Genomic DNA, 23,672 nt, shown 5'->3' on the forward strand with positions numbered 1-23,672 from the left:
TGATTATTACACTCTGGGAACTAGGCAAGAATAGCTTAAAGAAAGACACTAATTCTGTAACAAAACACTTGATAAAATGACTCCTTGGTTCACAAAAGTGTTTGCAAAGGAAAAATATTTATCTTCATGAAGAGCACCTAATAAAACTCTTCCTTTGTTTAAAGGGATGCTCAGATATCTATGATACAATGACCCGAATGTAAGCGAATCAGATCTGTAGGTAAAATTGATATGTCAAAACAGCATAGCAGCAAAAATGAAGTACACCAGCTAGTCAGGGCAAAGGAGAACACCTATCCTCAGAAAGGTTTAAACCAAATTTCTAACTTACTTTTTCTGCATAAATATCCGTTGTTCAAGAAATTAAGATACTTTTTCTGTGCCTTACTAATAACCACCTCAATGTGTCCGTGTGTCCGTGTGTGTCCGTGTGTGTGTGTGTGTGTGTGTGTGTGTGTGTGTGTGTGTGTGTGATACTGGGCATGAACTCAGGACCTAGGCAATGTCCATGAACTTTTGTGCTCAAGGTAGCACTTTATCACTTGAGCCACAATTCCACTTTCAGCTTTGTGTGTGTGTGTGTGTGTGTGTGTGTGTGTGTGTGTGTGTGTGTGTGTGTGTATGATTAATTGGAGATAAGTCTCTAAGGCTTTCCTGCCTGGCTTCAAACACTGACCCTGAGATCTCAGCCTCCTGATTAGCTAGGATTATAGGCAGGAGCCACCAGCAAAAATTCTTTTTTGCAATATCATGAACTCACTACACAATCTGAGATCCCTCTGGGGATCTTCTTGGCCTACCTTGGTCCCAGTGAATATTGATTGAACTAAATTGTTACCCTGGGGCTGGGAATATGGCCTAGTGGCAAGAGTGCTTGCCTTGTATACATGAGGCCCTGGGTTCAATTCCCCAGCACCACATATACAGAAAATGGCCAGAAGTGACGCTGTGGCTCAAGTGGTAGAGTGCTGCTAGCCTTGAGCAAAAAGAAGCCAGGGACAGTGCTCAGGCCCTGAGTCCAAGGCCCAGGACTGGCACAAAAAAAAAAAATTGTTACCCTGGAGAGTACCTTAAAAATTCTGACGTTGGATACAGGTGGCTAAGGTTACACAGGTGGCTCACAGACATAATCTTAACCATTCAGGAGTCAGAGACAAAGAGGATTGAGGCTAGCCTGGGCAATAAAAACTCATGAGACTCCATCTCAACAGAAAAGGCTAGCCTGGTGGCATATGACTATCAGCCCAGCTATGGTGGGATACGTGAATAATCCATCCAAAGCAATTCAGGCAAAAACTGAGGCTTTATCTTAAAAATAACCAGAGAAAAACAGCACCTGCCTAACAAGTGTAAAGTTCTCAAATCCAATTTTAGAACTAATATCACACACACACACACACAAAAAAAAAACAGAGTCAAAAACCAGCAAAGTGACATAGTCAATGACAGAATTTGTGGACTATGATACTTGAGCTTATTCTAAGATTATTATAACCTTGGGAAACTTATGTCCACCAACATGAGCTTCACAGCTTTCCAAACTGATGAGATCAGTGGTCTGATGATATCAGTGATAACTGATGATAGTAATGAGCACATTTCCATGCTGCATAGTGAAATATGTCAGTGTTTGGGAGATCTGCATACATTAATGAATGAAGACTTTCCAGAGGAACCATGCTTACAAGATCATACAAAAGCAAAAGATCTAAAATAATGCAAACAAGGCCAATGTAACAGTATGAAAAGTTACTGGATATAAACTCATATTTCACACCAAGTAACAAAAAATGGTCAAAAAAAATCTTAGTGAAACATTACAGCAGAATATCCATAACAATCTGAGATGGAGTACAACACTACTAGCTTTCCCAAACATGTATCTGAATGGGACTGGCTATTTTAGCCAGAAGAACATATCCCACCAGAACAAAAGCAGAAACAAACTTAAGAATCCAGCTGTCTTCAGCCAGACAATAAAACTTGCAAATATATATATAAGCAATGCTGTTCTTTCCAAACAATTCTTTTCTATTGGAATATAACATATACCATTATTTTCAAATGAAGTAATTTTTGTGAGTGTGTTATTAGGGATCAAACCAATGCCTCATGTCAGGCAAGTACTCTACAACTAAGCTGTACCCAAACCCAATAAGTATCTTTAAGATTTGTTTTACTTTCACCTATGGAAAATATTAAGTATAACTCATATTTTAAAAGTTCCTTGGGATTTTTCAAAAATATTCAAGAGTGTAAAAGGAGATAGAAAACCATTCTTGTACATCACTTCCAACATACTGGAACATCTCATGTAAAGGAAAAATGAAGCCAGATGATAGAATAATGGATACCACTTACTGCAAAAAGGCCTCATTTACAGCTTCAAAGAACTCAGGCCAGAGGATTTCCTGAGGTTCATGTCCATGGTAAGTGAGCAGCGCCTCCACCAGGGGTTCAAATTCAGGCAGAGTAACAAGTGGGACACAAACTTGTGACAGAGATGTTATTCGGTCAGGAGCCATTCTATAGGAGAAACAAGAAACCATTACCCAAATCTGAGATCCACATGTAATTAAAGACATAAAAAGTCTTCTGCCTTGGTTGATGACAGCTCATACACTATGACTGCTCCCTACATTATACAGAGCAATTTAAATTCATCGAAAAGAATACAATGAAAGTACCTCAGTTGCACCAATCATATTTTAAGAGCTCACAAGCTACATGACACCAGTCATTAGAGTACCAGGCAGTAAAAGTTTATAAAATGTGTTTTACAATCAAGAGCTCCACTGGTCAACACTTCTTCACTTTCCTCTGTAGTGCTGACTTGTGCATTGTTTAGGGACTGGGTCCTACTGCTCAAACAGAGCTTTCTGGGGCCATCTTCGTTTTTTTCCTAGCTTGCTCACAACTCTGTTCTTAGCACCTAAGGACAATTCTTTATACATATTGTATAGAAATAGATGTTGAGCTGGTGCCAGTGGCTCTCAGCTTGTAACCTTAGCTACCCAAGGAAGTTGAGATCTGAAGATCGCAATTCAAAGCCAGCCAAGGCAGGAAAGTCTGTGAGACTCTAAACTACAAAAATAAAAAAAATTTAAAAAATAAAAGCCAGAAGTAGAGCTATGGCTCAAGTGGTAGTGTGCTAGCTTTGAGTAAAAGAAGCTCAAGCGCAGCACCCAGGCCCTGAGTTCAAGGCCAGGACCAGTATCAAAAAGAGATAAATAGAGAGAGAAGAAAGAAATAGAAATATACAAAAATATGTACAAAATGTACAAAAATACAGAAATATACAGAAAATACAGAAATATACAAAAAGAAATATACAAACATCTGGAGATTAGTAAAATTAAAGTTCTGGGTATATGCTATTAGATCATCCTGTAATATTTTCATATATAATCATAAATATAGAAATTTAGACTTGAGTTTTATGAAACACAAATGCACAATACTGACCATGTAATTATTCCTTGCTGTTTTAAACTTGCTTCCTATTATTAAAATATGTATATTCTATAATTGTGTATCAATAAGCAGTTGGGTTGTTTCTAATATTTTGCTATTATAAGAGGTGGTCAGACTGTATTCTCGCACATGCCTATATATGACAATTTGAACATTTCTTTTCCCAAAAGATATACTAATTTTCTTTTCAATCTTCTATCCTAGTGATATTATCCATTTTATTTCTTTCTGATTTGATAGACAATTTTTTTACATTGCTTTAATCTGATAATCTGTAAGACTCAATGAATTTAAGTTAGTGTATATTTATTTGTCCTATTTATACAATGAATATGTATTTACCACTTACTATATTCAAGGCTCTGAGGTGTTTATGATTCAGAAAGAAAGATAACAAAGTCTAATAGAGAGAATAAGAATAAAGTGACAGTGTCATGACTGGTAGAGGAGTGCTGGGAATTTGTGGGAAAGTAAAACTTGAGCAAAGGATAAGTACAGACAAGCCATGAACATAACTGGGAGAAAAATGCTACAAACTGACAAAGAGTAAATATGAATGTCTCAAGTATCTAAACAGGAAAATGAAGCAAATGTATCTATCACAGTGAAGGGGGAAGAAATCAGAGAAACCTTGGGGGCTACTGCAGAGCCTCACATATTCATTTCTTCGACTCGGGTTGTGTTTTTTTTCTTGTTCCCATTTCCTGGAATTCATTTTTAACTTAGTTTTGCATTAATAAAATTTATAGAGGCAACTACATTAAATAGCTAAATGGGTCCTAAACGTTTAGAAAATATAGAGGGTACACCCACTCCCATTTTCCGATCTTGTGAGGCAATCACTTCTGTGTGTGTGTGCACACAGGTGTGTATGAAAACAGATTGTTTACATCTGAGTTACTCCAATTTAATAGTTACCCATAGAGTGCATAGGTAACCTGAATTTCTAGTTATATTTCCTAAATTAATTTCTCTCAAAGGAAATCACCGTCCCACTCACTTTTTCTCTTGGATACTTATACTGGAGCTTGAACTAAGAGCCTCATACTCTTGCCTGTTTTGTTTTTTTTCACTCAAGGCTGGTGCTCTACCACTAGAGCCACACATCTACTTCTAACTTTAGTCTCTTGGCATTGCCTGGACAGGCTTCAAACCACAATCCTCAGATCTCAGCCTCCTGAGTAGCTAGGACTATAGGCATAAAACACTAGTGCCTGGAATGGCAATCACTTTTGAACCTAACTAATTCTTCAGATGGTCAATGTGCTACTCAATGAATACTATAAAGTGAGTGGGACATGTATCAGATTCTGGACAAAAGAGAACTCTGCTAATACAGACATAATAAAAAGGTACAAGTATTTTGGAAAGCAATCGGTAGCACCATGCTCCCTTTACTTTTCATGGTTAAAGACTTAAAACACGTGTAGAAAGAGGATTCTATTTTGTTCACTTATACAGAAATGAAAATACAAATAAGTGATGGCTCATTTTCAGAATGGAAGATATATGGCAGTTAAAATGAACTAGATTTATACTATCCAAATATACAAATCTCAAAATATCATAATGCATAAAGAAAGTTACAAAGACATCCACACCATAGAAAAATTTGAAACATTAACATTATACACACACAGAGTAAAAGTGTTAAAACATGACAGATTTTACACCAACTTCTTGCAGGTACTCACTACACTACTGGGAAATAGAAGAAATGGAATGAGAAAAAGATGCATTACAATTGTCCCTGAAACACTTTAGTTCCTTAAAGTGATCAAATAGTAATAAAATGTAGTATGATAAAATTTGAGTGATGAGCATACAGATTGTCTATATGTCAGAATTATTTTACGGTTAAACTTAAAAAAATAGAATGTTGGCCAGTAAAATACTGAAAACGAAAGGAAAATATTTATAATAAATGAGTTATTTCCTGTTTCAAGTTCTTATTTATAAAACAGCACAAGCAGTTCAAGAAAAGTTAATCACCTTTAATCAGCTTAAGTTTTTTGTTTTTGCTTTTTACTATTTATTCCCCTCTAGAGTAACACCTCTTTTTAAAAAACAAAAACAACATCATTCTGTGCTTTCCCCACTTTTAGTTGATTATATTGATCTCCTGAGAACTATATGCACTTTCATTTTTTTGGGTCTGTCATGGGCTTGAACTCTGGGCCTGGGCACTGTCCTGAGCAGTTTTGCTCAAAGCTAGTGCTGTACTACTCTGAGCCACAGCGCAACTTTCAGTTTTGGAGTTGGAAATTTTAGATAAGGGTCTCACAGGGACTTTTCTGCCCACGCTGGCTTCAAACTGTAATCCTCAGATCTCAGCCTCCTGAGTAGCTAGGGTTACAGGTACCAGCACGCAGCTTATTTACACTCTTCATCTGATCACTTGGATTAACTGAACAATTATCTTTCAGATGTACTGAACTGTCAAGGAGTTGATAGGAAATTGTTACATATTTAGTAAAAGGAACTGAAATAATTATTTCCAAATTGATTATGCCATATAAATTAGGTCAAATACAAGTCCATTGTCTCAGTCCTGTACTTGGCTTTACATTTGTTTTGATACAACTCAATGTTTTAGGTATACATACATACCAAGAGGTGACACAAAACAGAAGCTGGGCTAGTTGCTGGTGGCTCAAGCCTGTAATCCTAGCTATTTGTGAGACTGAGATGAGGATCTTCATTCAAACCCATTCCAGGTAGAAAAGTCTTACAGATTCTATCTCCAATTAACCAGCAACTAAGCTGGAGATAGGACTAAAGAGGTGAGCATTTGTGAGCAAGTACATTGAGAGTGCAAGGCCAAATTTGGACCCCAGTACTGGCAACCCTCACTCCAACAAAACAAAACAAAACAAAACAAAACAAAACAGAAGCTGGATCATTATGGTTAATCTGTGCATATCAGAACTGAGAGACTGCAAATTATTCAATCCAGCCTGTGAACTGCAGTGAATGCAAACCAAGCCAAACTATGAGCCCAAAGGCATTTCTGAACTACCTTCTTCCCATGTCCAAGAATGAGGGGAGGGCTGGGGATATAGCCTAGTGGCAAGAGTGCCTGCCTCGGATACACGAGGCCCTAGGTTCGATTCCCCAGCACCACATATACAGAAAACAGCCAGAAGCGGCGCTGTGGCTCAAGTGGCAGAGTGCTAGCCTTGAGCGGGAAGAAGCCAGGGACAGTGCTCAGGCCCTGAGTCCAAGGCCCACGACTGGCCAAAAAAAAAAAAAAAAAAAAGAATGAGGGGACCATTTATTCCTTTAGATCAAATTCTTCTCCATCAATTAAACAATTTGATCTTGACCTGTGAGTCAAATTCCTAGCACAGGAAATAGAGGATTTGGGGGTACTGTAGATATAGATATTACCTGTTAACTAGCCATTAATTATTTGGAAGTTGTTGTCAATCATTCTGTGTCTAAACTCACTAGATTCTTATTAAAGTCTACAGGACAATATTAGCTGATAGATAACTCTTTATATCTGGGGGGGAAAACTTCATTTGTACCACACTGAACCTCTTAATTGTTTCTTTGTTACAGATGCTTATTGTTTTAAAATACATGGACAAATCCTTGTCATTGAGCCAAGTTAACTACAGGATTGCCACATGGGTACCTCAGCTAGAAACATAGGGAAGGATGAAATGGAAGTGGATTTCATTTGTGGTTTAGGTTATTCTAAGTGAATGTAAATTTATGATATGATGAAAAACTTCCTCATTGAATTTACTAAGACCTATGAGATATCTGTGCTAGGAGAATGACACATTAGCCACATTCCCAATTTGCTGTTGAGTGTGTTTTACCCTTTATATTTTCCTTTTTTGCTTTTGCCAAATAATTTTAGAATTCATTACAGTATCTTTTTTCAAGATACTTGCTAGATGTATTGAGACCCTATAAGTTTTTCATGGAAATTTAACCTCTTCTACTGAATCTGTTTACACTTACCAGAAGATTAATTGACAAAGCAACTGGATGTCACATGCTTTTGAGGAGTAGTTCAAAATCTTATTTTTCAGAGCTAAACCCAGAAAGTTGTATTTGCCATCCATTAAAAAACAAAACAAAACCAGGAAGTAGAGCTGTGGCTCAGAGTGGCAGAGCTCTCGCCTTGAGCAAAAGAGCTCAGGGACAGTGCCCAGTCCCTGTGTTCAAGCCCCATGACTAACAAAAAGAAAAACAAAACTTAGAACCTAAAGTTCTGTGTAAGACTACATATTCCATAGCTCCACAGTTCTCTAGTGAAAAACCAACCAAATGTATGAAATTGTCTTCAGGAGTTCATGACATCAGGTGGTAGAACAGCACTGGGATATTTCAAAGAGAGATCCCAAACATACCAATGTAGTTGTTGCTGTTATTAGTGATGAAAAGTATAAAATTCTATAACTTTCTCTTACATACATGAAGTTATCTACATATTTTAAATATGTAATTTTTAATTGAATCAGAAAAAACTATAGTGGTATACAAACTTTTTGATAAACCCCTAAATGTGGGGTATTTCCTTTCAGGACTTATCAAGTTCAACAGCAACAAGCCCTCTAACTTTAAAAGCCATACAACAATGCCAGGCTGATTTTCTAGTTTTCTTCCTTCTGGAGGGAGAATTATTATTTATTTATTTTTTACTTTTTGAATTGTAAAGTTCATTTCAAAAGATTTAAATAACTCATAAAAATATAGAAAATATCTCATAATTTTAGATGCATGGACAGTCAGGAAAAAAAAAATACCTCTAATCTGATTTGGTTTCTGTTTGCATTGTTTGTAGAGGCCTGGTAGCTTTGTCAAAATGTCTTAAATACAGTATCAAGTGCCACTAAGTAAAATCAACAATTCAGTGACAGGATGTTTAAATATTGTCCCACTCGTTGCTACAAAGCACCAGAAGAAGCAATACTCTGGACTTTCTAAGCAGTTAACTGTGTAGTCCATGGTTCCTGCAGAAAGCACCACTACACAGGAAGGATGCTTCCAGCAATATATGGTTAACGTTGAACCTTCTACAGCTGTTCTTGTATAGAAATCATTTGGAGTGCTGCTCTGCCATTAAGTCTAACTCTAATGCTTACTATCACACAGTCTGGAAAGTGCTACACTGTTCTTTCCTTAACGTGGATCTCCAGACTCTGACAAGTTTCAGGCAGGGGCTGAGAAGACTGTAAGCACCTTGAAGCCCTGCAAAAGGCTACCAACTGGCATGCCTACATTTTGGTAAACTCAAGCACTAAGTTACACAAGGCTTTAAAAAAAATTTTAGGAGAAATATCTTAGGCCTTTTTCAGTCTTGTTAGGAGATCCAACCCACAGCCCATAATCTTTAGGGCTGTCCTCCTGCCTCTCTCACCTGTCCAGTCACTAGATACTGTCTTCACCTCTCCTCATTCTCTCTTTTCAGAAACTGAGAGGTAACTTACACCTACAGTCTCCCAGGGAGTCGGATAGATGAGTCAAGGATGAGAGGCAAGATCTCCACGGCTGTTTTTGCTGCTTTTGTATTTCTGATTCTAAATGAACATTGAATACCCCCACTCAATTTCACAAACATCCATTTGACTTTGTAAAATAGTCTGCTAAAGTTGTAAGCAAAATACATACATGAAAAGCCATCCACTGACACACACAAACACACATCTACAACTCCCCTCTCTTATCTCAGTTTGCTCATATATTCTAGAAATTCAAGGTATTTAAAACTCAGGCTAAATGTCTTTTTGTTTACCAGCTTAGAAGAAGGGTTCAAAATCATATTCATTAATCTTAGATCTAAATGCACCTTGGTGATGCGCTAGTGCAAGAGAGTAGAGTACTGTGGAAAGTAAATGCTGAAGGGGCATCTGCCATTTAGCAATGTGGTAAAGAATGAGAAGTACATTTCAGAAAAGGTAAATATTTGAGAAGAAAAACTTCACATGTAAGAAGCTGACCACTATGTTTAGTTCAACCAAAAATTGTCTCTTAGAGAGCGTCACTATTTATGAAGATATTACAGCGACACCAATAGTACTTTTCAGAATTTCATTATAGAATTGTATCATGTCACTTCAAGTTATTCTGACAGTTTTACAAGGCATTGATATGTAGTTATCAGAGAAAGTAGTACAGAGAAATTTTCCTCAAACTTTGGTGTGCATTAAGAACAATCTGCAAAAATGTTATAAATATTGAAAGATTCCATACCCCTATGCCTGGGGTGCTAAGTATACACCAAGTCTTGAGGATTATACTTATGAGTAGTTTTTATTGATGCAGAAAATTGGACATTTTCTGAAGACTGAGGTGTAAGACCTATCTACGAAGAATGGCAAGAGAAAGTAAGATGGAAATAAAATGTAGGAGAATCAAGTGATGAACTAAGCACACAAATGCCCTGCATGACCTTTTTACCCCCAATCCTAGAAATTATGTCTTTTTATACATAAATATATAATATTAGCCAGATGCTGGTGGCTCAGGCCTGTAATCCTAGATATTTGCAATTGTGGTTTGAAGGCAGCCTAGGCAAAACAAAAAACAAAACAAAAAAAAACCCCAAACCTTTAATTCTTTCTTAATGAAGAGCTGGACATAGTGGCATGTTCCTGATTTCCGAGCTCAGGGAAGCCTAACATAAGTGGACTGTTCCCAGGTATGAGTCATAGCAGAAAGAGAAACCCTATCTGAAAAATAACAAGTAGATACTAAGATTGGAGGAGCTCAGTAGTAAGAGTATGTGCCTAGCAAGTGTGAAGACCTAAGTTCAAAGCTCTAGTTCCACCAAACAAATACATACATGACAAAATCTTCAAGCATTAGTTGAGTGGATCTTTTGGAAGGCAAATATCACAGTCCAAAGAGATTATAGGAAACACTTAAAGTTATGTATTACAAGTAAATTCAAGAAGCATGTGAATGTTTGGCAGCCAGGAAGACTATGTTGGCCTACTGTAACAGCAGCAGGGCTGGGAATATGGCCTAGTGGCAAGAGCGCTTGCCTCTTATACAGGAAGCTCTGGGTTTGATTCCCCAGCACCACATACACAGAAAATGGCCAGAAGTGGCACTGTGGCTGAAGTGGCAGAGTGCTAGCTTTGAGCAAAAAAAGCCAGGGACAGTGCTCAGGCCTTGAGATCAAAGCCCAGGACTGGGAAAAAACAAAAACAAAAACAAAAACAAAAAAAAAACAGCAGCAATCTGTCCAGATGTTATAAACCCAGTGGTGCTCTTTTTAATACTTTTCCTTTTTGGGGTCTTGTATGTCTCTGAATAAATTTTTATATCGATTTTTCTAATTCAGTGAGGAATGATATTAGGATTCTGACATGTATTGCACTGAATTTGTAAACTGCTTTTACTAGTATGGCCAATTTCATAATCTTAATTCTGCTAGTCAATCAACATGGAAGGTCTTTCGATTTGCTGCTGTCTTCAATTTCTTTAAGGTCTTATATTTTTCTTTGTAGAAGACCTTTACTTCTATAAGAATTTTGTCAAAGCCTTTTCTGTATTAATTGAGACAATCATGGGATTTTAGGTCTTGGTCCCGTTTATATGATATATTACATGTATTGATTTGTGTGTAGATGAACCACTCTTGCATCCCTGAAATTAACCGAACTTGATTATAGTGCACAATCTTTTTGCTGATCCACTTATATTATCTAATTAGGCACTGTACATCTTTTGAAATGGTCTTAACTAAATTTAAAGTAATTAGTGACAGAAGTTAGGGAACCAGTAGTTCAAATTTCTTATGTTACCTACTTGAGAGGCAGAGATCAGCCAGGATCAAGGACAGCCTAGACAAAAAAGTCATGATACCATTTCTCAACCAATAGGTGGGGCAATGGCATATGCTTGTTATTCTAGCTACATGGGAAACTAAGATCAGGAAGATCACAGTTCTCGACCAGCCAGAGCAGAAAAGTTTGTAAGATTCCATCTAAATGAAGAAGTTGGGCATGGTGGTGCATGCCTCATTTCAGCTACGGAAGAAGTAAAAACGGAGTATTAAAGTTCACACATGGGCCTAAATAGGATGCAAGATCCTATCTCAAAAATAACCAATGCAGTAAAGGGCTGCAGATGTGACTCAGAGGAAGAATACTGGACTAGCAAAGATGAAACTGAGTTCAAACCCCAATAGCTCAAAAAAAAAGTGATGAATTAAAGATTACTGTCATTTTGCCAGGATTTTTTTCCTACCACATCATTATTTTGTTCTTTTCTTGCTGCCTTCTCTTGTGTTGCATTTATTATTGTTATTATTATTATTACTATTATTTTGCAGTGACCTGTTTTTATTGCCTTCTCACTTTCTTTTGTGCGCTTTCTGAAGTTTTCTTTACTGTTACCATGAGGTTCACATAAAACATCTTAGTGTTATAATAACCTATTTTAAACTGATAATGATTCATCTCAAATAAAAAACATTCATTTAAATCTTCTCCCCACTTTGTCATTGCCATAAATTACAACTTCTGATATTCATTAACTTAAGAGTTATTTTTGTCTTTATCTTTTAACTTCTGTATCAGAATTAAAAGTGATATGTGGCTAGGCAGTGGTCATGTCTGTAATCCTAGCTACAAAGGAGGCTGTGATCTGAGGATCACAGTTCAAAGCCACCTAGGACAGACATATTTCTGAGACTCTTATCTCCAATCAACCAACAAAAAGCAGGAAGTGGGTCTATGGGTCAGGTTTCAGAGCACCAGCTTTGAGCAAAAAACACCAAGCAAGAATGCAAGGGTGTAAATTCAAGTCACAGCACCAGTGCAAAACAAGTTGATTTACAGGGCTGGGAACATGTCTTAAATGCAAAAGCATATGCTTAGCAAGCATAAGACCCCTCCAGAAACAGTGATTTATGAACCCCCATTACAATATTACCAGTTTTTATATTTGTCTACATATGTACTTTACAAGGGAACACTGTATTTTTGTATGATTTTATGCTGAGCTCACTATGTGGCACAAACCGGTTTGAAATTCAGATGCCCCAATAGGGACTGAAGAAGTGCAACATCATTCCCAGACTTCTTTTTCATTTTTGAAGGAAAGTTGTGCTGGATACAATATTCTTGGTTAGCAGAGGGCTATTGTTTTATTTATTGGCCCTGTAATGTTTTAAATACATGATCTCGCTCCTATCTAGCCTATAAAGCTTTTATTGAGAAATTCACTGACAGTTTTAGGTGAGTTCCCTTGAACATGACACACTAATTTTTTTTTCTTGACGTTTTGAAGATTTAACTTCTGATCGTTTTATTGCAGTGTGTCTTAGTGTGGGTCTCTGGGTTCATCCTAGCTGAAGTCTTTCAAACTTCTCATGTCAGGATTTCCAATTCTTTCTTCAAGTCTGGGATTTCTTTGTGGTGGGGGGTAGGAGGGGAGGTGACTGGGAGGGAGCACTATTTCTTCAAATAAGCTCTCTTGTCTGCCTTTGCCTCTGTCCCCTTCCTCTCGGCCTCCTCCCTGTCCATCTTCTGGGACACCTGTAATGGATATATGTTTTCATTTTATTTATTCTATAAGTCCTTTAGGCTAATTCTTCCACATTTCTTCAAATTTTTTTTCTTTCTCTTACTTGATAATTTCTTATTATCTCTTTTTGAGTTTTACTTCTTTCTTCTGCCTGGTCAAGATTGGTATTAAGTGCCTTCTAGTGAAGTTTTTAATTCAGTTACTGTATTTTGCAGCGTAATAATTTGTTTAGTTCTCTCTCTGTCTCTCTCTTTCTCTCTCTCTCTCCATACACAGGGATACATATGTATGTGTGTGTATATATATATATATATATTCTCCTTTTATTATGCAGTTTTCCTCGTTTTGCTTGTTTGCTGCACTTGTAGTACACTGAGATTCTTTAATATTTTTTTTAATTCTTTGACAGGTAATTAATTCATAAATCTGTTTATTTAGGGGTTTTTTTTGGAGGAGGAGATTTAATCCTTGCATTAGGCCATGACTCCCTCTTTTTGTGGGTGTCTTATTATTTTTACAGTTTTGTACATAAAATAAAGACAAAGGGCTGGGATGTAGCTCAGTGGCAAAGCGCTTGCCTAGCAAGTGCAACGTCCTGGGTTCGATCCCCAGTACCAAAAAAGAAAAAAAAAGTACAGTTAAAAAAAAAAAAAAAACTGGGGCTGGGAATATGGCCTAGTGGCAAGAGTGCTTGCCTCATATACATGAAGCCCTGGGTTCAATTCCTCAGCACCACATATATAGAAAATGGCCAGAAGTGGCGCTGTAGCTCAAGAAGCAGAGTGCTAGTCTTGAGCAAAAAGAAGCCAGCAACAGTGCTCAGGCCCTGAGTTCAAGCCTAGAACTGCCCTCTCCCCCCCAAAAAAACCCAACAACAAAAACAAAAAAAAACACCCAAAAATCAAGCCGCCTCTTTTAGTCTGTCTATACTGGATTTTAGCAAGGAATAATATTTATTTTCAGCCCAGCTAGTGGTTCTCTAGGAATGTGCCTTCTCCAGGTCTGTACATGTAATTTCCCACTTAGAGATTTTTACTGTCTTATTTTTCATTAGCGTGTAATATTTTGCTTCCTCTGGTGCCTGTATGCCTTACCACAGTTTCTCTGGTGCTGCTACAAGCTACTTGGCTCTTTGTTCTTTGTGGTTTCCAGATATTCAAAGTATATCCTAGTCTCCTGTTAGCAGGACAAGTCAGGCAAAAACAACAACCTCCAGCAGCACCTGGAACAATCGAAATATTACATGCAATTTCTATTACTCTCTCCCACAGGAGAAGTTATAAGCTGAGCACTTAAAGCTCAAGCTTATTGAGCTGTGCCAGCCTCCATTTGCAGCACACTGTCTCTTTGGTGCTTTCACTGAGCTTTCTTTTGTTCTCTGTGACCCCCTAGGCATGCAAAGCATGCTGGCTTTCCATCAGTGCTGAGTCAGGAGACATAGAAACCAGTTCTTCAGACAGATCCCTAAACAGCTGAAAGGTTAGATGCACATTCCACTCTCTTCTTCCTAAGGAAGTAATCATAAACCAGTCATTTCTTTCCAATCTTATCAAGTTGCACCCGTGTGGGGGAAGGGTTATTGATGTAGACATGAAATAGCTTTCCTTAGCAATTTTAAGCTCTTCTTGACTTTGAGTGTTTGTGAGACAGAAACTTCTTAATTGGCTTCTAAAGTGATTCGGATAGCTTTTTTGGGAGGGGTGGGGCATATGTTAAGACAGCATCTATGTGGGGGAATTAGATGAGCCTTTTTGTTCTGCCTTATTTCTCATATTTCTGACATCACTCCTGAATAACTAACTTCCTTCCTTCTTTCATTTCTTCCTCCCTCCCTCCCTCTTTCTTTCTTCTCCATCTTTATTCTTCATGCAGGCTCTTTTGTTTTTGGTGCATGCATATGTGAGTGTGTGTATGTGCCCTTCCTAGGGCATGAACTCAGGCTTTGAGTGCTATTCCTAAGCTTTTCTTTTCTTTTTTCTCAAGACTAGCGATCTACTACTTAAGCAATAGCTCCACAAATAATTTCCAAGTCTGCGCATGATCATTTCTGTTTTCTAACAGCTTTAGAAGCAGTAACTGTTGTCATAGCAGTTTATTCTCAGCTGATTAGTGAAGATTAATTAAAACTGGCTTACAGATATCGGTTTGTATTGCTGCATCAATTTCTAAAAATATACACCTAGCAGATTTTCTGGTAATTCTATGACTAATTTTTTTAAACATGAAACTATTTTCCACAGGATATCTATTTTAAAATTTTATTGGTACTGCACAAAAATTTTTTCTTCATCCTCACTAACACTTGTTAGTTTCTATTTGTTTCTTCTTATTATTAGTCAGTGTAAAGTAGTATTTCATTGTGGTTTGTGTTTACATGTTCCCTAATGAGTAATGACATTGAGCATGGTTTCATGTGCTTATTAGTCTGCTGTATATCTTCTTTGGAAGAATGTCTACTGGGGTCCTTTGCTGTGTGTGCATGTGCGCTTGTGTGTGTGTGTGTGTGTGTGTGTGTGTGTGTGTTGCTAGGAACTGAGCCCAGAGCTCTGTGCATGCTAGGTAGGTGCTTTGCCACAGAGCTACATCTCTAGCCCCAACTCAGTTTTGAATTAATTTTTGTTGCTCTCATTATAAAAAAGTTCATTATAGGGGCTGGGAATATGGCCTAGTGGTAAAAGTGCTTGCCTCGTATGCATGAAGCCCTGGGTTCGATTCCTCAGTACCACACACATATATATATATTTCACTATATAAAGATTATTTTCTCATCAGAGATACTATTTTTGTTTTTGTCTTGTTCTATTTTTTTGACAGAGCTATGTTAGGTAGCTTAGGTGGCCTCAAACTCCCTATGTAGCCCAATTAAGCTTTGAACTCATGATCCTCCTGCCTCAGCCTCCCAGGTACTGAAATTCCAGTTGTACACCATCACAAGGAACTCAAACATATGATCTGAAAAAGGTTTCAATCAACTCAGTAGGCTGTGTTTTTTGTGTTTTTGTTTTCATGGTGGTATCCTTCAATCACAAAAGAACTTTATTTGTGGTGCTGGGATCAAACTCAAGGCTCTGAGCATGGTATGCAACTATCACTGAGCTAAACCCACAGCCCCAAGATTTTTTTTTTTTTTTTTTTTTTTTGGCTAGTCCTGGGCCTTGGACTCAGGGCCTGAGCACTGTCCCTGGCTTCTTCCCGCTCAAGGCTAGCAGCACTCTGCCACTTGAGCCACAGCGCCGCTTCTGGCCGTTTTCTGTATATGTGGTGCTGGGGAATCGAACCTGGGGCCTCGTGTATCCAAGGCAGGCACTCTTGCCACTAGGCTATATCCCCAGCCCCCCAAGATTTTTAATTTTACTAAAATTGAATCTATTTTTATTTCATTGCTTACACTTGTGGTACCATAGAACTTGTTATTTTACTTTAAGGATTAGATACAACAGATTTCTAAAGACTAAGAACAAAGGCCACTACTGATAAGGCTTTAATAGACAACAGCTTTTTTTTTTTTTTTTTTTTTTTTGCCAGTCCTGGGCCTTGGACTCAGGAAAAAAATCGATCTAAAAATTTATTCAGAGACATACAAGACCCCAAAAAGGAAAAGTATTAAAAAGAACACCACTGGGTTTATAACAACTGGACAGATTGCTGTGGGTTTTTTTCCAGTCCTGGGCTTTGAACTCAAGGCCTGAACACTGTCCCTGGCTTTTTTTTGCTCAAAGCTAGCACTCTGCCACTTGAGCCACAGCGCCACTTCTGGCTGTCTTCTGTATATGTGGTGCTGGGGAATCGAACCTAGGTCTTCATGTATATGAGGCAAGCGCTCTTGCCACTAGGCCATAGTCCCAGCCCCCTTGACAACAGCTTTATCAAAAGAGAAAAAGGAAAAAGAAAAGAGGAGGGAAGAGAGAGAGAGAGAGAGGCAGAAAGTTTACAAAAATCTCTCAAGTACCTAGATTCTTTTGGTTAATGATTTGTTAAAAATGAAATGCTCACCAATGAAAACAACTCTGAATTCATTCACAGAGCAAAGAAAACATTTGTAATGTGACTAATTGCTTTTTAATTTGTCTGAATCTACTTGATTTGTTTAGTCTAGATTTTAGAATATTGTGTTTCTGAAAACAGGTCATATGTATACATCAAATACCTGTTGCTGTGTGTGTGTGTGTTTGTGTGTGTAACTGCACACACATGCACATACAGTGGCAAGGTTTGGGGGAGGAGGGAAGAGAAGGTTCATCCCAAGTATACCCTCAGCCCCCATACCTTATTTTCTTCTTACACATTGAGTATCCCCAGGGTAAGCCTAACAGCCCCATTTTCCTTTGTGTCCCTTACTGTCTATATAGGGCTTTTTACCTAATAGGTAAGAACACATGATTTACTTACTGACCCAAGATAGTTCAGATGAAATATTAAAAAAGAAAATTTGAAAGAACCCATCAATTTGTGATGTATGTATTCTACTAAAATAATCTCTGTACCAAATATAACCATAACTATGTACATGCATTTTCTATGAATTAGAGAATTGTACTCTCATGACTGAACTGATACATTTTTGAAACCTGAGAAGAGGGATGTTTACTTTAACACCTACCGACTTTGAGTGTTAAATCCATTAAGATGATTCTCTCTGAGTTCACACACTAATGATAAAACCATCTGTAAAACAAAATCAGTTGCAGGTTAACTCACACCACAAACAGGATTACATCAGTTCTATTTTTCTTGGTGAGAGTGGTATTTCCGTTGAGATTCCCTACCCTGTCCTCTCCTTATGTTTTACTTTGTCAGAGCAAAAAGAAAGCAGAGCCAAGTCACACTTACTAATAAGTGGGATTTTACATTAATGTCTATTACTCTGAATTTCTCTTTGGGAAGTGACAATAGACAGATGGTTACTTTCCTAAGATCTAAGACTAATCCCATTAAAAACATAAAAATGTTAGAATTCATTTATTTCTTCTTTCTAAATTTAGTTCTTAAAAAATGCATTTATATGTATAAAGCTTCCTCCCAAAAGGAGCTAACAAACATTAAAGTTTTCATAATATTTTAGGAGAGTTAAAATTTCTTGAATTTGGGCTGGGGATATGGCCTAGTGGCAAGAGTGCCTGCCTCATATACATAAGGCCCTGGGTTCAATTCCCCAGCACCACATATACAGAAAATGGCCAGAAGTGGCGCTGTGGCTCAAGTGGCAGAGTGCTAGCCTTGAGTGAAAAGAAGCCAGGGACAGTGCTCAGGCCCAGAGTCCAAGCCCCAGGACTGGCCAAAAAAAAAAAAAGAAAATTTCTTGAATTTGGCAAAAACTAAAGATGGCAGAAGAAAACATAGATTACATACAAATGTAAAAATATGTAATACTATTTACAAGATTAGTGAATTTTCTGCTTCGCTTCAACATAAAACTCTAATCAGATTATTTTAAATACAAGATTTGTTCGACAGTACAAGGCAGTGTTTATATTGGGTAAGGAATGCTCTCCTCCCTGAAATCTTTTGAGTGTAAGATGTGTTATGAGAGAGTGTGACTGGTTGATTTACTAAAATCTTTCCTGGTTTCCTTCTTCTTTCTCAGAACCTTCCATCTCACAGTTCTTCCTTACATGGCCATAAGTCCACTCAAGGTAAGAAGAGATAAACAAAGAAAAGTTAAACAACTCCCTTGGAGGAGGGAAATGTTTCCATTTACCCTTCCTGCTGATACATTCGACAAAGAAAATTTCAATACTAATAAATTTATACTCACATTTTTAAGCAAGCCAGGATAGTAATCTACAGGACCGTATCCGAGACTTTTAGTTAAAAAATCAACTTCTTTTGTATCAAGTCTGAATGCTGAAAGTATGTGAGATAACAAACCCTAAGAAACAAACAGAAAGAAGAATTGTTAGCGTCTTAAAACGAAATGACAATGTCTGCTTTGGACAATGCTTAAAATGTGAGTCATTTGTAAGTAGGATATTCCCTCTAAAACCAGTAATCACACTTTTTCTAGGCTCTCAGTGACTTTGATCCAAGGAGCAAAGAAGAAATAAGTAAGGATTAAAATTAATATATTAAAATTAAATCAATTTAACCAAATGTTAATACTGAAACAAAATTAACTTACAATAATATGCAGTAAATGAGCAATGCTTAGCTGTATTAAGAATGGGATCATTTTTAAATTCATCAAAACATTAATCAGAGCAGATGCAAGAATTAAACATATGTAAAGAACATCACAAATCAGGAGGGAAAGCAAAATTACATAAAAATTGGTAACTGGAACATTAACTTATTAGAAAAAAGTTGCATGTAAATAGATCACTATAGAAAATGAAATGAAATAGAAAACAAGAAAGGCCTGAATGAAGAACTTTGTATACTGAAAATCAAGAGCAGAAGCATAAGTTAAAACAAAATAAAAATAAAACCTTCTATTTTTCTGAAAACAATGTAAGTATAAATAGGAAGAGTATTCATAAAGATAGATCACATGTAATCAAACTAAAAATACCAAGTGAAAAATGGAAAATATTATAAATGCTAAGAACAAAAAACATAAATATGCACAATTAAGAAAAATATAAGTGCCTGAGAAACACATGGTTGTTTATTTTCATAATGAAAATGACAAACTTGACCAAGAACATATCACTTTTCATTTATGAATTAAAGTTTTTTGTAACAGATATAACACCAAGCTGTTGAGGATCTATGAAGCAGGTGTTCTTTGTGAGCTACAGGAAGAATATAAATGGGGCCTTCCTCTCAAAGTGCAATTGCACATTACACTGGGGCCCCATGGAGTGTGAGCCAGTGTGCCACAGCGCACAATCCACCTCAAGCTTGGAATCCCAGAACTACATCTGCCTAGGAATTTATTACCTTGAAAAGACACTTTATAGGTTAACAGAGGTCCTTCCTTGCAGAATGCAAATTGAAAGAACTCAGAATCATTGATGTGTCTGTCTACATTTGAAGAAATAAATCCAAATATGACACTGGGGAATATGCTCAAAAATGTTCATTTTAGTGCTATTTCTCATTGTGAAAAATGTCTAACAACAGGGACTGATTAATTTACACTATTTTCACACAGGACCTCAATGCATGCCATTAAAATGTTTATAAGAAAAGTTCAGCAGCATTTTAAATGGTTAGAATATTAGGTGCAGGAAAGAGCATCTAAAATTCTATACTCAGAAATAACTTCATCAATATAAAAATAATCTACACATAGGAATAGAAAAAAAATGGAAGAAAACATCACCAAATGCTAACAGTCACTAAAAGATATTAATGCTTCCTTCTCTATTAGAATGTATCCCAGTTCCATATATTAGATGTGTTTACTGTACGTGTGTGTGTGTGTGTGTGTGTGTGTGTGTGTGTCCTGTTTCTAGGGCTTGAACTCAGGGCCTGGGAACTGTCACTGAGGTTTTTTTTTTTGTTTTTTGTTTTTTTTTTCAAATTAGAGGTTAGAGTCTCAGGGACTTTTCTGCCCAGGCTGGCTTTAAACCACGATCCTCAGGTCTCAGCCTCCTAAGTTGCTAGGATTACAGGTTGGGCTGGCGCCCAACTTGTGCATATTACTTTTATAATTAGAAAATACACTTTTAAAAACTGATTTATTGGCCAAATTCCTGAGATTATCCCTGTCTCCAATTAACCACCAAAAAGCCAGAAGTATGCCAGGTGCTGGTAGCTCACACATGTAATCCTAGCTACTCAGGGCCGAGATCTGAAGATCACGGCTCAAAGCTTGCCCAGGCAGAAAAGTCCTTGAGACTCTTAACTCCAATCAACTACTCAGAAAAAGCCAGGAGTGGCACTGTGGGTTAAGCAGTAGAGTGCTTATTTTCAGCAAAATGGAGCTAAGAGGTAGTGCCCAGGCCCAGAGATCAAGCCAAGTACCAGCCAAAAAAAAGAAAAGCCAAAAGTACAGCTACGGCTCAAGTAGAAGAGTGCTAGCATTGAGGGAAAATAAATAAATAAAAATGCTCAGAAACAGTGCTCAGTCCCTGGATTCAAGCCCCAGGACTGGCACAAAAACAAAACAACAAAAAATGTGTATTTAGGTGTTTTTTTTTGGCCAGTCCTGGGCCTTGGACTCAGGGCCTGAGCACTGTCCCTGGCTTCTTCCCGCTCAAGGCTAGCACTCTGCTTCTTGAGCCACAGCGCCGCTTCTGGCCGTTTTCTGTATATGTGGTGCTGGGGAATCGAACCTAGGGCCTCGTGTATCCGAGGCAGGCACTCTTGCCACTAGGCTATATCCCCAGCCCTTTTTTTAATATTTTTAACAACAGTTCAAAATAAGATATACAGTTGGGAGCTGATGGCTCATGCCTGTAATCTTAACTATTCAGGAGGCTGAGATCGAATGACTATTGTTTAAAGCCAGTCCACAATACAACATCTCCAATTAACCATGAAAAACAGTGGACTTGGAAGTATGATTCAAGTGGTAAAATAAAAAATCCAAGCAAGAGCACAGACCCTGAGTTCAAGCCCAAGTACCATCACAAGAAAAGAAGTTATACAAGAATTACATAAGGGGCTGGGGATATGGCCTAGTGGCAAGAATGCTTGCCTCGTATACATGAGGCCCTAGGTTCAATTCCCCAGCACCACATATACAGAAAATGGCCAGAAGTGGCACTGTGGCTCAAGTTGCAGAGTACTAGCCTTGAGCAAAAAGAAACCAGGGACAGTGCTCAGGAGTCCAAGCCTCAGGACTGGCCAAAAAAAAAAAGAATTACATAAGAACTGTAAGAGATAATTTACATGCAATAAAATTCATCCCATTTTAAGTATACAACTAATGGGTTTTCAGTAATATTCACAATGAAACTTCCATTTAACTTTTTTTTTGTTATGTTTTATGAGACAGACTGGGTCTCATTCCATTGCCTAAGCTGGTCCTGAACTACCAGGTACCACTATTTCTCTAGAGTTCTCTAGTACTTGTTTAGCTGAGACTGCACGTATGTACCACCAACCTACCCAACTCATTTTACATTTTTTAAACAAATCTACACTGAATTTTGTACTTACATATTATCAGGCAAAACAAATGGTATATATGTATATAAATGTTTTAATGTAAATCCATATACAAATACTTGGAGATGACATCCTAATGCAGTGCAGAGGCTAAGTCAGTTGTCCCATAGGCCAGGGACAATAAACCCATGACAGGCATACAAGTGGCACTCCAGGATCTTTATCACTCATCTGTCATGGTTCTGACTTCATTAAAACATTTCACATATAAAAAGATACATACATATAAAGATTAAGATAAAAAGACAAGTTTCACCCACTAAGGAACTTCATAACACATTAGAAAAGAAGACCAAGACTGTGCCCTATACTTTTCCCACCTCAATTCCACAACCTTTCTTCCACATGGTAACCTGTTTGAATCTGGTACATCCTTTTGTAGAAGTCATAGGACTTTCTCTGTGACCTCAAAGCTGCCTCGAGATCCTCCATACTACAACTCCAGGACCACTTAAGAGATAAATCCAGTTGGAAATCTGGTGTCCCTATATGAAATCTACTGGAGTGTTTTCAAATTAGAAAAGTAGATAGAGATCTAAGTAGGTATTATTAGTAGGCTATTATGTAACTTTGAAACAGTACTACTCAGGCATTTGTGGTTTTAAAAACACAAAAAAAGACAAAATAGTATAGTGTAATTTACAAAAAGTGAATCCACTGGAGCAGGGAGAAAATCCAGAAACTTACAAGATAAAAGTAAACTTAATTTTATAAAGTATAATTTAAAGGCTTCTTACCAGGGTAAAGAAAGGCTGTTTGCATGCATATTACTGCATTTTTTTTTCTGTTTAAATCTGCTCTAAGAATAGAAAGCAAGGGGCTGGAAATGTGGCTTAGTGCTAGAGTACTTGCCAAGTATGCATGAAGCCCTGGGTTCAATTCCTCAGCACCACATATACAGAAAAAAAACAGAAATGGCACTGTGGCTCAAGTGGTAGAGTGCTAGCCTTGAGCAAGAAGAGGCCAGGGACAGTGCTCAGGCCCTGAGTTCAAGCTCCAGATCTGGCCAAAAACAAAAAGAATAGAAAGCAAACAGGAGGTAACAACAGCCCCAGGAGGGTCATAGCCAAGTTCTTTTCAAGAGCCAAACACAATGGGATGTGGTGCACAGGCTACCACTGGGAGATCTTTGAAAGGGTGAGGGGTGATGTTTACACCACAGGGAAATCCTTGGGGCTTTCAAGCTTGTGAATGTGGCATTTACTCCCTCATTTGGAGCCCAATTCTGGTGATCTAGGCAAGGAAAAGCTAGCCACAGGTTAAATCCATGTGAGTGTGCCCCAGTCAGACCTAGCAAGGAAAGCAGGAGGCTCAGCAGTCTCAGTCTAGGCACTAGTAGTTTATGGTCAGGGTTAGTCTGGGTTTTTCAGGAAGATAATCAGGGACAATGCCAGGTGCAAAGGAAGCAGACCTTAAGTGCTCTTGTGCTACCAGACATTTGTGTTCCATTCAATAAGCAGCCAAAGCAGTTTCTCAATCATAGGAGCTGTTCTAAGTGCTTCACAAATGAGTGACTCATTCAACCCTCAGCCTATGGGTAGCTGTTCTTACTGAATCTGCCTTAAAGATGAGGCCCATGCGGCAGAGTATTTAAGCAGTCTGCACAAGACTGGGTACCTACTCTCCATAAGATAGCTGGGATAGCT

The 23,672-nt window shown here is 37.7% G+C and overlaps 1 protein-coding gene across 2 annotated transcripts in view; it reads right to left on the bottom strand.

The window, feature by feature from the left end:
• The window catches only part of Fancc (FA complementation group C), a 153,892-nt gene that overhangs the window by 51,474 nt on the left and 78,746 nt on the right, over positions 1–23,672 (bottom strand). For both annotated transcript variants that reach the window (XM_048331036.1, XM_048331026.1), the window contains 3 exons: positions 18,725–18,838; positions 17,570–17,634; positions 2,362–2,526 (listed from right to left, as the gene is read on the bottom strand). In XM_048331036.1, the coding sequence (XP_048186993.1) occupies positions 2,362–2,526; positions 17,570–17,634; positions 18,725–18,838 (344 nt within the window). The remainder of the gene's footprint in view (positions 1–2,361; positions 2,527–17,569; positions 17,635–18,724; positions 18,839–23,672) is intronic.

The sequence above is a fragment of the Perognathus longimembris genome, chromosome 1 (genome assembly GCF_023159225.1).
Source record: "Perognathus longimembris pacificus isolate PPM17 chromosome 1, ASM2315922v1, whole genome shotgun sequence".
Lineage (NCBI taxonomy): Eukaryota > Metazoa > Chordata > Mammalia > Rodentia > Heteromyidae > Perognathus > Perognathus longimembris.